The sequence below is a fragment of the Gavia stellata genome, chromosome Z (genome assembly GCF_030936135.1).
Source record: "Gavia stellata isolate bGavSte3 chromosome Z, bGavSte3.hap2, whole genome shotgun sequence".
Taxonomy (NCBI): domain Eukaryota; kingdom Metazoa; phylum Chordata; class Aves; order Gaviiformes; family Gaviidae; genus Gavia; species Gavia stellata.
In genome coordinates, this window is record NC_082637.1 from 41,999,820 (window position 1) to 42,015,041 (window position 15,222).

General features: G+C 37.9%; 1 protein-coding gene across 1 annotated transcript in view; it reads right to left on the bottom strand.

Annotated features, from left to right (window-relative positions):
• Positions 1–3,030: 3,030 nt before the first annotated feature.
• SMC5 (structural maintenance of chromosomes 5) overlaps positions 3,031–15,222 on the bottom strand; it is a 47,989-nt gene continuing 35,797 nt past the window's right edge. Inside the window, exons 18-24 of the mRNA XM_059833570.1 lie at positions 11,122–11,247; positions 10,337–10,432; positions 9,828–9,932; positions 9,501–9,620; positions 6,705–6,884; positions 6,517–6,612; positions 3,031–3,713 (exon numbers count right to left, since the gene is read on the bottom strand). Coding sequence (XP_059689553.1) covers positions 3,573–3,713; positions 6,517–6,612; positions 6,705–6,884; positions 9,501–9,620; positions 9,828–9,932; positions 10,337–10,432; positions 11,122–11,247 — 864 coding nt within the window. The 3' untranslated portion in view covers positions 3,031–3,572. The remainder of the gene's footprint in view (positions 3,714–6,516; positions 6,613–6,704; positions 6,885–9,500; positions 9,621–9,827; positions 9,933–10,336; positions 10,433–11,121; positions 11,248–15,222) is intronic.

Below are 15,222 nucleotides of genomic sequence, written 5' to 3' on the forward strand. Positions count from 1 at the left end.
GGGAATGGCACAGGAACTGGGCAAGGAAGGTGAAAATTAAGGCCTATTAGTAAGACATATTCAGAAAATTAAGAGGCCTTGCTAAGGGAACAAGCAGGTAACCGCAGGCTCACGGAAGAAACCCAAGTCAGTTTCCACAATCCATAGGAAGCAGTGTTTGAAGATGGTCCAGAAACTTCTAGAAAGGAAGCATCAGCCAGAGACCTTAGTAACAAGAGGGGGCATCTTGGCATGAACCATACACAAGAGCCCCAATAGTGTTAACTCTAAGTAACATTTGCTATCAGGTCCGGAGCAGGTGCCTATCCTGGCCTCCAAAGGGCACCTACCATACTTCTCAGTAAGCATCCTGCAGCCCAGACCACCTCTGTGTCTCATCATCTCTCACTGACTCCCAAGCCTGGAGAATAGATGTTCCTAGGCAGCAACGGCCTTCACAGGCCTCATTTATTTTTCCTCCAATAAGAGCCTAAGCTTCATATAAGCATGTTAAAAAGCACTGTAGTTGTGCAAGGGTCCCTCCTCATTCTAGTTTGCTGCTTCATCCGACTAAGCAATCTCTCCTAACACTAACGTACATGCACAAGTGCCATTTACAGTCATAAAATACAGTAAAAGGTGACTTGTAAGTGCAGTATTTAGTTTCTCAAGGTCTTTTTCTTTCTCACAGTAAGTCACAATTTCCATGCTGCTTCTCTTTGTCTCAATACATAAGCAGTCACAGATGTTTGTCAGATGTTGGTGGAAGAGGATCTTTGCCATAGTCTTCAGCTGGTCTGAAGAACAGGGAAAAGTACCTGTTTTTGGAGAAAGCTCAGTTAATACTTCAACTGTCAGGACTATTTGGGGTCTTTCCACATCTACATTTTTGAGGGGTCCTGTCTATTCAGCAGGAAAAGTTGGATACTACATGTACATTTAACCTAACTACCACTCATCCCCCCCCCCCTCAAAGTTACACTGAAATTAATTCCATGGTTTTTTATAGCAAGAGTCCCTGAGGACCTGAATAGCAGTAGCAAAGCATGAGGAACCAAGAAAGCTGGCAGCAGGCAAGGGCCCTGTATGCGGGTAAGGAATACAAAATAATGCTGTAGCTACACTATGTGACTCAGTGTGGAATTTTCACGGTCAAATACACAATCCAGTTCAAAAGACTTCCTTTTAAGCCAGAAGGTCTCTGTACGTGGACAGGATGCACCATTATGCGATGGTTGCTAATGGGAACATGTGTATGGGAGGCACACAGTCATGCTGTATAGCCCATCTGCAAATAGGAATGGCTGCTTTTATATACAAAGTTGGTTTTACAGTTCTTTTTTAAAGGCTTTAGCTAGCAGAGCTGCTAGATAGTGAAGCTCTACTGGTCAGTAACATGACAGTGGTATGGTTTTGCAGCTTGTTACACTGTCTGGGGTAAATTAATATGAAGTGTCATGTTAAGATTTAGCCAGATACATCAAAATCAGGACCTCCAGTCAACAGTTGACAGACCTCTAAGGAAAAGCAAACACCCACAAGCTCATCATCCTCTTCACTTGTGCAGTGGGGCACGCTCGTATCCAGACGACATAGTTTTTGAGACAGGATATGAAGTGCCATCCTCTTGAAGTAAGTCAGACTTACAATTCATACCTCAGCCTGAAACATTAGAAAGGAACCTAATTCTAGGAAGAAATCCCACGAAGTTCTAAGATGTCAGCATTAAGAATAGACAGTCAGTACTGTCTAGCCATAGAAGAATTGAGTCCGAACACATGTTCATGTAAGTAGTTTCACTTATTTAGACATGGAAAACAAATTGCACTAGTCATACAGTGATCCTCAAGAGACTAAACAGAATGTGTGTTCTTCCATTCAACTAAAAAAAAAAAACCCAAACCCAAACCTTAGAAGTTCAGGGTTACAAGAAGCCAAGTATTTTCAAGATCAAAGAGCACATTTAAAGCCCATATCTTGCAATACAGTGGACAGATAGGCCTGTAGCCTCAATTAAGTTGAGGATACTCTGCGGGCCCACTCAATCCCTGGAATACAGCCCAAGTTTCCACACTCTTTTAGTTCTTCTGTCAAATATTTGTGTAGGGACACTAATCCTCACAGAACTTATTCCAGGAACTCATTTCACAGTCAGACAGAGCTCCATTGATCAACAGTGGCCTGCGATGTAAGAACGTGTAGTTCTCTATTCCCTTCAAGGCTCATCTAGTCAAAACAAGAATTACAGTACTTTTAATACCCAAAACTTTTCAGATCCTAGCTTATATTTTGCAGTGGATTATTTTACTTCTAATGTTCTAATGTAAAAAGCCTGACATGTTAATTTCATTGGCAAAATTCATTGACAGGATGCTGTTAAGAAAAACTCACTGAAAATCAAGTGGACACCAAATTTTGTATAAAATTACACTGAAGGCTACTCCCATCGTGAAAACAAGGATACTGCATATTTTCAGATGGTGTCCTGGGACTCAATCATTTTTATGTACATTTTACATACCAATCCTATTTTCCATTTCTTTACAAATCATACTTTTCAAAATTCAGTATTATTTTTTTTTAATAGTTAACTAAATAACCGGGACTTTCTTTTAGGTATTCAGCATTCTGTTGATAACATCTACTTTCAAATGCTTAACAGCTATAGCCAAAACATCACTAATGAATTTTATGGCTATCTGTTGAAAAGCCATTTTGTATACAATCACTCCAATGCAGCTGAAGCCTTGTAAAAAGCCTCCTGGTTTTAACTTACGTGTAAAATCAGCAGGACTATTTTCTCCATCTATCACCAATAACATATCAAGTTTTACTTAAAAAAACCCCCAAAAGTTATATATTGCTTAGTTTTACTTCTGCAAGCTAACTAGCTCATTGCTTCAGAAACACCTGGCTCTTTGTCAGTCTCCTTGCTGAGAGAGACTTGCTAGAAAAATAAAGACCTTATCCTTCCAGGAATACAAAATGGAACATTAGCTCAAAGATAATAAATAACAATAACAAAGTATATTACTCTAACAATAGTATATTCTTTATATTAACTTCAGGTATATTTTCACAAAACAAAAACCAATGCACAGCTACTTACAAACCATTCTCCTCCTACATATCATCATCTTAATTCATTCAAAAAGTTTCCATTTCAATAGGAAAAGTCCAAAGAACTTCCTTAACTGTGTTAGGGGAACACTACTTACCGAAAATAAATTCCAATTTTTGGAAAAAAAACCCCGAAACACCAGACACAGAATTAGTCCAGTATACCCTAGAAAAATTAACTGTACTTCTGGTGCTACATTACTGATAAAATAGCAAAATACAAGAAACTTCCTTTTTATTTAAAACTACTGTTGAGAAAAAGTTGGTTCTTTGGAGAAAGAGACCACTATGAAAGATTTGAAAAAAATCATGCACTTCAAATCTATCACATTTTTACACAAGTTTTAAGAATCAAAGTTCTTAATCAGAAATTCTTGGCAGGTTCTCATCTTTCACAATTTCTGAAGTCTTGAAAGAATGTTCCAAAAAGTTCTACAAAAACATTATGTATTTTATATATATGTATGTATGTGTCACTGTTCATCCATCCTTCCAAGTCGCCGCCGCCGCCTACAGAAAGCCTTTAAGTTCCATTTGTTTGCCTCCAACATAAAAGGTCCATTGTAGACAAACAACACCGTCATCTTGTCATTGTAAGTGAGATTCTGCAGGAGCTGGCAAAAAACACAAAAACCGAAGTCAAAATAGATAATGGCTAAAAAAGGTGAAGAAAGTCTACATAAAGCCTTAGGTCTCAAAAGGTCAATATAGCAGGATCATAGCCTTTCTGACAGATGATGTGTATTTGTTCCTAGAAACCCTCCAAAGAGACTCCACTCATTCTTCAGACGATTTCCATGCTTCACTATCCTTACTACAAGAAAATCTTCATCTCTAATCTGTACCTTCTTGCTGCAAATGAGGTCATGACTTTTTTGCCGTATTCACAATGGGCAGAGGATATTGGCTGGTTTTCCTCTTTTGCCAGGGCAGGGCAAGAGGTAGAGTTGCTTGGGCACAATTATTGTCTCTCTCTTCAGCCTCGTGCTCCTCTGAGCTAAGCAATTTCCATTAGTGGAAACTGAAAACTTTAAAAACTTCTTAAAAGTTGCACAGTAACTCCAGCCACTGTACTACTTTTTTGAAGTGTAACAGCCAAAGCTGGACACTTACCATAGTCCAAATCTTGTCAGGCACAAGCCCAGCAAACTGATAGTTGTCATGCAAGCTGTAGGGTTATCTGCAGTGCTCAGGATGACATTTAGCCATTTACTTGCAACTGATGCTCAACTCGTCATCCACAGTAACTTCTCTCTCCCAGTCATTTAGGCATTTATGCCTTTGACCAGATGTTGTTGATTTTTCCCACTTAAATACCAAGTCCTATGCTTGTCTGTGCTGAAATGCACTCTGTTTTCAAATAAACTTTCGTAATCTAAGATTGTTTTGAATTCTAATCTTACAGCAAAGAAGCATTCACTCCCAATGTGGTGATTATTTGCATGTTTAATAAACATAATCTGTTTCAGCATAGATCGATATTAAAAATACTGATTTTCAAACCCAAGACTCACTCCTAAGAAACACATTCCGTTCATCTACTCATTCTGACAGTGAATCACACTATTCAGAATACAAATTTTCCTAATCAACTCTACTGCATATTAATCTATACCCCTTCCCCTCTGTAGCTTGCTTAAAAATATAGCTGGGGAAAGTGTCAACATACTGAAAAAAACCACGGTAACAGTTTTTCCTGTATACACAGGATACATACACAGAACTTAGCTTAGTATGATGATTTGTCATACTTTCCAGTATGTGATTACATATAGCGTAGGCTCAGGAACTGTAGGTAAGCCACTGGAACAGCAGAGTCTGGCTTTCTCTTCAGCCTGCTCTGTACAGCCTTTTAATTATCCTCTGATGCAGCCCACTTTACACGAAGTGCTTTCTCAATAATGTTCATTGTGGTAGGCCATTACAAAAAACCTTTACACGAAGTGCTTTCTCAATAATGTTCTTTGTGGTAGGCCATTACAACTTCACCATGTTAACTGTGGTGATCACCTACTTGCAGTTGAGAGACAGAGAGAGGCAAGAAGAAATAACCACCTCTTCATAATGCCTTCTCTTGCTGCTGAATAGTGGTGCAACACATTCCTTGATCTTCCTCTTACTATAACATTAAATTACCTTTTTTTTAAACTCCTAAATTTCTTACTTCTGCTTTCTCATTTTTACTGTGATCTTTCTGGTTAGCTCTGCACACTCAAGTTTCCCCCTTCTCTATTCTTAGAAATTTGACAACGAGCACAACTTTTAAAAAAGACTCTGAACCTTAGGCAGTAATTTTCTACAGTTCTTGTATGTGGGAAGCATTAGAGTTAGTAGAGCTATCTCTATCCTTTCAACATCCAAACCACTCTCTTATTTCTCAAAGTAGGAGAGAGCACAAAAAAGCAGATCCAACAAGGAGAGAAATCACAAAAAGACAAAAGGGGATAGATAACACACAAAACAAGAAAGAAGTAATGTGGACAGGAAACGACCAAACTGTGGAGGTAAGTATACTGCAAGATCAGAAGGAACAACAAGCATCACTTTCCTCCTATTTTCAGTCAGGTAAATGCTGTAGGTGGCTTTTCTCAGATCCTTCAATTGCTATTTACAGAAAAGAAGAGCACATACCAGCCAGATTTTCTAAAATACAGCGAAGTACAGGATGCAGGAGAACTGGTATATTAATAAAAAGCATACAGCCTATTACTGAATGCTTGCTTCCTTGGTGTACCAGTAACCTTTACTGGTTCAGTCTGTCTTGAATCAAGCTGAACATAACATTAGCCTCTGTTAAAGGTGCAGGTGAACAGCCACCCTACTTACTAGTTCTTTCAAGCCACAGCATCGCATCACTGCATCACCTAGTAAGACAATTACATATGGGTTTTTTTTAAATTTTAACACAAGAGCACAATTAAGTATTGGTCATTCTTGACTGAGAAGTCCTCTTCAAGCCATTCTCCATGGAGCATAGCACTGACCTTGTAAGTCTCAGATTATTACTTGAATAGTTTTCCTCCATTAATGGGGGACTCCTCTAGTTCTTCCGACATCAGCAGCACTAGCCTGTTCCAATATCACTATCTGACTTGTTTGGAAGTTGGTCTCTGCTACAATCCCAATTCTGTGTGAGCTAGAGGCATTACATTTGACAGCCTTGTTACATGGTGCCCCTGTCCACTGGTGTTTAACTTGTGATACTTCCACAGAGGCCACAATTCCAGAATGTGTTTATGATGAGCCTTGGTATAAGTTGGCTGAATTCCTGCCAGGACTGTCCTTAAAATGGACAAATTCTCTCACAGTTACCCTTTATTATCAAGTTCTTCAGTAAAACAGAGGTTAAGTTATACAGTGTTTATAGGGATATTACCACACAAAACTCAACTGTCAATTTCATTTTTCGCCACGCACCTTTGGCGTTACAAAGAAGTACTGAGATGTGCTTTCTTTACAAGCAGTTTTCACAACCATTTCAAAAACTCTTCTCTCATTCATTGGATCCATTCCCTAAAAGAAAAAAAAAAAAAAGTCTGTTCTCTCCAGTATGTCATAAGCATCTGTGTAGTTAAGAGGTTACATACTACACTATTGATCCTCACCTGATTTATTTCATCTACGACCCTGAAAGGACATCTGTTGAGTTCCTGTAGAGCCATCAGGTACAACATAGTGGAAACACTTTTCTCACCTCCACTCTGATGATATGGAGTCAATTCATGAAGTTCAGTGCTACTGTGGAATTTGACTCTAATGCGAATCCCGTACTTGTCGTACTCCTCCTATAAAAGCCAGTACCTGTTAAACTCAGTTTCTCTGTACTACAGTTTATCTAATAATGACATACAAATTAAAGGAAATTTATGCTAAATGTTCTACAGGGGTCTACGAACTATTCAGGTTCGATTTAATATCAATATATTAATTCTGTTTCATGTATTTTCCTGAACTCTGATCTATTCTTGTTAGATAGAGAATTTCCAATACCACTCCCTCCCCATGACAATGATTTGTTAATTTCTGAATCCCTGGTAAGAAACACTTCATACATATTAAGAACATCGACAAGAAAAAAAATTCTTGGCTAGAAAAAGGAGAAAGCAATGCCCCTAAAAATTCCATTCATTGGGGAAAAAAGGGTACATGATGCTATCAACTTGAGCAGTGGGATGATGGGAGTGTGTGTGTGTAGGTTAAGATCTGATCTGAATCTCTTCAAGTGCAAGCAGTCTAATTAAATCCTTCACTTTTCCTCCACTAGCAGATTGAGCTACAAAGCCCCTACAAAATCCACCATGATAGCAATTTCCCTTTCATACTCAGTCAGGAAAACCACACACAAGGATTCCAAACCTGGCCTATTCTTTAACAGAAAACTGACATTTGTCAGCAGTCTGAGTCAATGATACTTAAGTGTGGGGATAACAGATGTGGTTCAAAAGAAGGCTTATGCAAGGAAATATATTAATGATTCGACAAAACAAAATAAATCTTTGGAGTATTTGCTAATATTTCTGAAGTTCCAGTAAGCTCAGTGCAGGAATGGGAATACAATCCCCAGTGCAGAAAGCCCATACTGATTGCTTACCATTTGGCCTACATAAGACACAATCTTTATATGCACCTATCAAATTAATGACAGCTACAGGAAGATTCAAAAGTTTCAGGAATATGAGTTCCCAGAGGTCTATCCATATTCACTGTGGAAGCATAAATCCTGCACCATCAACCCACATTCTTCTGATAACACAATTGTAATGCTTAGGGTAGAAGAAAGGAGTGGAGGTGATTCCTGATGGTTATTCACAGAATACTTCTAGATTTAGAAAGGACAGTTGTGGCAAAGAGACATGAGGAGCCCATCCTATAGAAGCTGGCACATGCCAGTTTCGTTCAGATTGCCACATACCACAGTCATCAAAAGGCATAAGAACCTGGGTGACCAGGCTGCCCAGGGAGGCGGTTGAGTCACCATCCCTGAAGGTATTTAAAAGACGTGTGGATGAGGCGCTTAGGAATATAGTTTAGTGGTGCACTTAGCAGTGTTACATTTATGGTTGGACTTGATGATCTTAAAGGTCTTTTCCAACCTAAATGATTCCAACCTATATTGCAAGGTTTCTGCAGGGCAGACTAACAGAGGCTTGAACTTCAATGTCACAGGAATATTTCTAATAAAGATAATTCCGCCTCAAGTGTCTCTCTTTTGATATTTACAGGTCAGGGCAAAAGAGTGTCCTGCACAGAAGGGTAAGGAATCCAAGCTCTAGAACAGATTATCCACCTCTCTGTACTAAGGAAAAAGTTTCAGTCATTGGCACAGTACCACTAGCTAACCTCTTAAACTATTTGTGACATCTTTGTAAAAGAAAAGCAAGACCTTCCAAAGAAGATATTTGGAAAGCCAGTCCAGACCCCCTTGGCATTTAAACTGCTTTACCATTTTTCTGTGTCTTCTCTTTCAACTTACTTTTAGATAAAATACAGTATCTCTGTAATATAGATCTGACTCTGTAGGTAACTAACAAAAGAACTGAAAAGTCCATGTTTTAATGTCCAACTGTTTCATAATATTAGTTGCTGTGGAAACATTTTTATACAGGTCATGTAAAGAGCCTTGTCAGTCACTATTCTGCCCCCAATAATAACTACCACTTCAATTTTTTTAAGAAAAGTTGCTTGAGTAATTTACAACAGCAAAAAAATGTTTAAGTGTCAACTTTCACTATTGTGGAGCCTATGCATTACATATGAGACTCTTAAAATCATCATTACAGAGATAAATTTAAAACAAAATACCCAACTTCTCTTCAGCCCACTGCACTGAATATTTCTCCCCCAGGTACTATTGATGCTTTAAACTCTTCATCAGAGGTAAACCCTGCCTATAAATGTTACTGAGGGCATAACAGGCTGGGCCAAATGATTGCTACTTCCCAAACAGACAAAATGCCACCAGACTTGAGTAGAAACTACATGTAGAAGCAGATTAATACAACACTTAATAATAGTAGATTTAGTCACTAAATGATAATAGAATAGCACAAACACATTAGCTAAAAATGTAGAATTAAATCACTAACGTAACAAATCTGAATTACAGCTAAAGTAAATGCAATGCTTCTAACTGAGCCCTGTAAGTTGCAAGAAGCTTGTAAGTCAGTGAGTTGAAGTTGTATGCATATGCACAAAGACTAATTTTCCTTTAATCACACTGATAAGTTAGTTCCAGCACAAAAAAAAGTGCGTTCCTCAGTAAGTTTGTTATTTTTTTTAAAAGAACATCTTTCCTACAGTCCAAGCGACAACTTATTTTTTCTCTAGCAATATACAAGCAAAAGATGATGCATGAAAATATTAACGTTATTCTTCCGTATGAAAAATAAAATAAATCATACCTCATTTTCCACATGAAGATCAACTTCACCAACACACTGCATAGAGCTAAAGAAGTTACTGAACTTCTCATTAATTTGCTCAATCAGCTTTTTCAAGGGGTTTAGCCACCTTTCTTTGACCTAGAAGTAGACATATCCATGTAAAACCATTTTCAATAACTGAATTTTCCTTTAGAGATAGCATTTAAATTCAAAAATATCGTCATTACAGAAGCTAACATCTCAGTTTACACTCAAGACAACTTGGAATGTTACCCTTTATTTCTGTACATACATTCCATTCTAATAAACACATACTGATACAGAAGCGATAATTTCAGCTATTACCTGTAAAATGTTTTGCTTATAGTTATCCAATTCATTTTTCTTTTCCTGTAGATATTCTGTCAACTGCTGTATCTCTTGTGTCTGCTTATTGTATTCTTCAACAACCTACCAGAATAAAAAAACCCAAGCAGTCAACAAAATGTTTGCCAATTCTAACCTATTCTAACCTATATGTAAAAATATCACACTGCACTGATTCTGTTCAAACACAATTATATAGATTATTGCACTGCACACTGAACAAGACACATTTCTAGCTTCGAAGCAAAGAAGCTGTAAAGCATTGTTTTTTTCAGGTTACTATAACTTTCTTTTTTTAAAGGCACAGAACACACTGTTCTTTTGGAAGAACCTACTTAAAATTCTAATAGATGCAGAATCTGGCATTTACAGTACATTGTTCCTGCTGTCTAGCTTATTATACCAAGAGATCTAGTACAGAGTGGGAAGCAAGTACAATACGGGTGGAGGGGGAGGAAGTGAGGGGGGAGGGAAGGCAGTGAACATACTGAAGCATTCAGGCCTGTAAAACAGGAGGCCCTGGTTTTCTCTTCGTTCAGCAAAGCATCAATTTCCTCCAAGGTGGTAGGAAGAGACTGAAAAGCCTACAAGAGAAAGGATGCATGTGTTACACAGCAATGCTAATGAAGGACGCTCAAGTTTCCTAAAAAGAAATTGAATAAGCCATAAAGTATTCTATTACTTTTAATCAGGATGTCACATACTCAAAATATAACACAGCAGCATTCCCTCACAAACCACTCTAGACAGAGAATGAAGGCTGGAAGTGCTACTACATAACAAGGACACACAATTAAATGCTCTGTAGTTGCCTGCCTTGTGCAGGTACAGATGCTCACAGAGTTGGTATAAGCCAGGGGCTATGCTAGTTAAGCCATGCAAATATTTCTAGAGGCTGGGAAGACCTCCAGGTAAGTAGAAGGGCCCAGATTTCAGTTCTTTTGTGTTGCTCCATTACAGTAAGAAGCTAGAAAAATATGGCCTCTAAATATTTCTCTGAACACAAGACTATGGATTTTAACTGAAATTTCAGACCAGATTTTCTCTCCCCTGTGCACAGAATAAAGTGATAGTCAGAGGATATGCCAGCCCTATTTAAAGGTCCTTTGAAAGGGTAAGTGACAATATATGAGTCAACACTAACAGAAGTACACATGATCCTTCACTGGTAGCCTTCTAATATAAAATACATAATATTCTTTGCTGGAGAAGTTAGAATGGTGTACGTCATCCAAAATTTAAGAGATATGTGGAGATTTGTTTTTGTACATACAGTCTGGAATTCTTTCGGAAGTTGTTGATCCGGACTTAGTTTGCAGACCTGTCGAGCTTTTTTCAGCAATTCCTTGCAGTTCTCTGTAAGAACTCGCTTCCTATCATCTAGTTCACGAAACTGTTGCTGTTAGAAAAGATATTAAAGACATTAAAATACACATTTTTTACTTGATTATAAATTTCCAGAGGTGACACTAGCACACTGGTAACAAACAACATCTGAATCAGAGAATGTAGGTGAAATTAGACTGCTTAAAGATCGAAAATCTTTGTTTCAACACAGAACTCATTCTGCCTCTCTGCTCAAAGTCAACAGATGCCAAGGTAAACTGATCAAAAACATGTTCTTGCAATACAGCTAAATTTATTTTCTCTCAACTAGGCAAGTGTGCATTGAATATGTCTCAAAGTAGAATATTTTACAGGAAATTCACAGAATCACTAAGGTTGGAAAAGACCTGTAAGATCATCAAGTCCAACCATCAACTAACACCACCATGCCCACTAAACCATGTCCCACAATGCCTCGTCCACACATTCCTTGAACACCTCCAGTAATGGTGACTCCACCACTTCCCTGGGCAGCTTATTCTAGTGTTTCACCACTCTGTCAGTAAAGAAATTTTTCCTAATATTCAGCCTGAACCTCCCCTGGCACAACTTAAGGCCACTTCCTCTTGTTCCTTATAAGCCAAAACACAACTACTGTGAGCCTTATTTTTTATTAGCTCCCATCTAACTGTATTTATCTGCTTGGGAGAACATCGTGGACATGATGTACACCGAATGGTATTTCAGCTGAAAGTTTACAAAGTAAACATCATAATCACAGAATCAGAAGTACTTCCTTTGCTGTTTTGTATTCTACCTCTGTAATACAGACAGCAAAATACAAAATGGAAAGACACATAGTTTTTAAACTAGTGCTGAAAAATAAGTGAAAAACAGGTACAGCTTCTGATTTTGAACAGTGGTCTCAAGGCTAAACTCTTTGGAACTTGCTACAGGTAAGTGGCCAACCCAGCCCTATGACTTTTATAATGCAATGTTACCACAACAGCAGTTAAAATACAATATACAAAATATGATACCTTCATGAAACACTAAGCTAAAGATTATCTCAAATAAGCAGTATTCAGGTAAAAAACTTGAGAGCCTGAAGTATCTCTTTCCCCCAGAAATCTCACTCACTTACTTCTATAGATGCAGTCCCTACCGCAGGCCTGCTGCTTCCAAATGCTGAGCTGGCAGTGCTTGGGAGTTAACTGCTTGCTGCTGTCTCCCTGCTCAGGTGAGCACCCAGCTGCAGATAGCTGGGAGCTGCCAACCACTTAGAAGTGAAAAGGAGTACATACCAAGATACTGGAGCTTTTAATCCAAGTTATTTCACTATACATTTACTCAGTGAATACACATGCAGTCAGTCTATCTTTTTAACAGACAGTTACACCATGGGAATACATTGTTTTCACTTTTTTCAGAGGTACAAAATTCTAACTCAAAATCCACGTGCACAATATTTTGCTTTAGAACTTTCTTCTGATAGCTTGGGAAGTTTAGTTATGTTCCTACACTTGGGAGACCTTTATCTTCCCAATTTTTATTGTTGTGTACTTCAGTTAAATATGGAAGCCCTCCAGTGGCAAAAATTTTTTGAAGTGTTAATTTGTAGATTAGACAGTTAGATAAATGTTTATTCCACATTTTTAAAATACAGGACGCAGACACTGATAGCAAGTGGCATTACTTTTTGGCAATTTAATTACTCTTTATTTACTAAATACAACAGAAGCAGTAGTAACAGACACACGATCACAAGTGACCATCAATGGAGTTCTCACACTCACTCAAGAATTAGAGCTGCTGATCTCTACAGCGTATGTCAACTCAAAAAACCTGGTTTTCCTTCCCTCTACCAAGCACTAAGAAATAGAATCTGCATTAGCGGTAAGCATTTCACAATCTTCACAAACACACTGTCAAGATATTTTTCTATGCTGTGTTATGTTTTCAGAAAGATAAGGAAAAAAAAAGACCTTTTTTATTTTCCTTCCTCCCCTCAAGGTCTATTGTAGAGAAGGGGGGAAATGTCACACGGGCACAAGAAGGACTGGCATTAGAGCTGTACAGATAAAACAGCAATAAATGGAGGATGGCCCTCCTTTTGGTTACAGCCAAGATCTTACATCATTCTGAAACAGCATAAATAAAACTACACCACAACGCTTATGTTCCACTACATATCTGCATATGCCCTGTAATAGATTCAATAAACAACTTTTTAGGAGAAAATTCTATATTAAAACTGGACTGTATTTTGCATCCCAGAAATTTAAAAGCCAACCGGCTTCATCTGAAATATGTTTGACCTCATGATAATAAAAGCAAAGGATCCAGTGAAAGGCAACACACCCATACTTTGTTATACAAGAAACATCAATTTTATACTTATGTATTTGACCATTTCCAGAGCCAAAGTCAGTTCTGAATCATCTGAAGTGGGGAATCTCAGCTCTCAATTGTACATAAAGCTCCCACTTGAAACCCTGCAGAGCTGCATGTAACAGGATTTTGAGTTGATCTCTAGGCACTGAAAATCTGAAATAGATTCAACATTGAATATACCTGACCCAAGCCTAACGCAAATAAAATTCTTCAGGGTGTGAAAAGGATAATACATGTTTGGGCAGAGGAAAACCTTAGCATTCAACAGGAAGACTGGGGAACAAGACATTTGATGATGTTATGAAGCACGTACTAGAATAAATGCACTCACTGACAGTTCAACAACAAGGTAAGTCTCAATTTTCATTCAGCTTTGCCAGTTGATTGCCATGGCCACATGCTAAATAAAAGTTAGATAAATATAAATAAATAAAAATACGTAAGTTTTTATTCCTTCTCCCTCCTATATAATCAAAAGTGCATTGCAATGTTAAATTTCCTGTTGATTTCTTGAAGGTGCCTCAATAAAACTATCTAGATAAAAAATAAGTAGAAAGAATTACTGTTTTGAAAAGAGATGTCTAGGCTATTATTTTTCATGGTAGCAGAGCTTTACGTTTGTTTCAGCCAACAGCATAAGAACCAACTTGGAAAGAGCTTTATCTGGGTACTTCAGGAAAGTTGTGCACTAGTGCGGGGCTGTGATTACGGCTTCCTGAAAGGCATCTACCAAACAGCAGAAACCAATTGTATTCCGTATGCAAAAGCAATTTGTATTCTGTTGTGCTCATCAGTACTGCAACTAGTTTTGTGCAATATAAGAAGCTGGGTAAAGAAAATATAGTTACCAGTAGCCAATGTTTTCTTATGAATTTGTGTTTGAACGCATGCTTGGTGACAGCATTTAATTATTTGAAGTTTGGAAATTTATACATAGAAAAACAGAACCTGCATTTTCTTAAAACTTGACTCCTTAGGAGCAAATGCTGGGATGTACATCCTGAGTATTAACACCAATTATTTAAACAAATTTACACCAAATGAACCTGGAAATTAACAAGCCATCAAAGCAAGACAGTTAGCAAGACTCTTTCAAACAACCATCATAAACATGCAGGAGACTGTGCCAATTATCTAATGAGCAGATGGGGCTAACAATCCTCCCTAATGTTCAGTATGGGTCACAAACACAGATTTGTTTCTTGGGCTCATTAAATAAATTAATTATGAGGAGTTGTTAAAATAACACTAAGGTTCCTACTTGAACTGTAATGACAAAATACAAACCCTAGAAATCTGTTGTTGCTAACTCGACTTGTTCGAAAACATGTACTTTTTTGGCCTTTCCACCTAAGTGGTTAAAAAAAACCACCATAAAGCAACAAACATACTGCTTTCTCCACATATCCCAGTGCCAAGACTTCACAAAAGGAACATATGTCACCTTCTCTTAGATGTACTAAGCGGGGTTTCTGTTTGCTTCAAATCTTAACCAGATATTTACTCAGGTATTATAAAGACTCAAGTTTGCTTGGGAGATAAACACCATGCATAAGCGCTAAGTATCAACAAAGTTTCACAGCTTCTTTGGCTGATACCCACCGTTCCAATTTCAATGAATGCATCATGACCAGCACATGACCTACAAAAATGC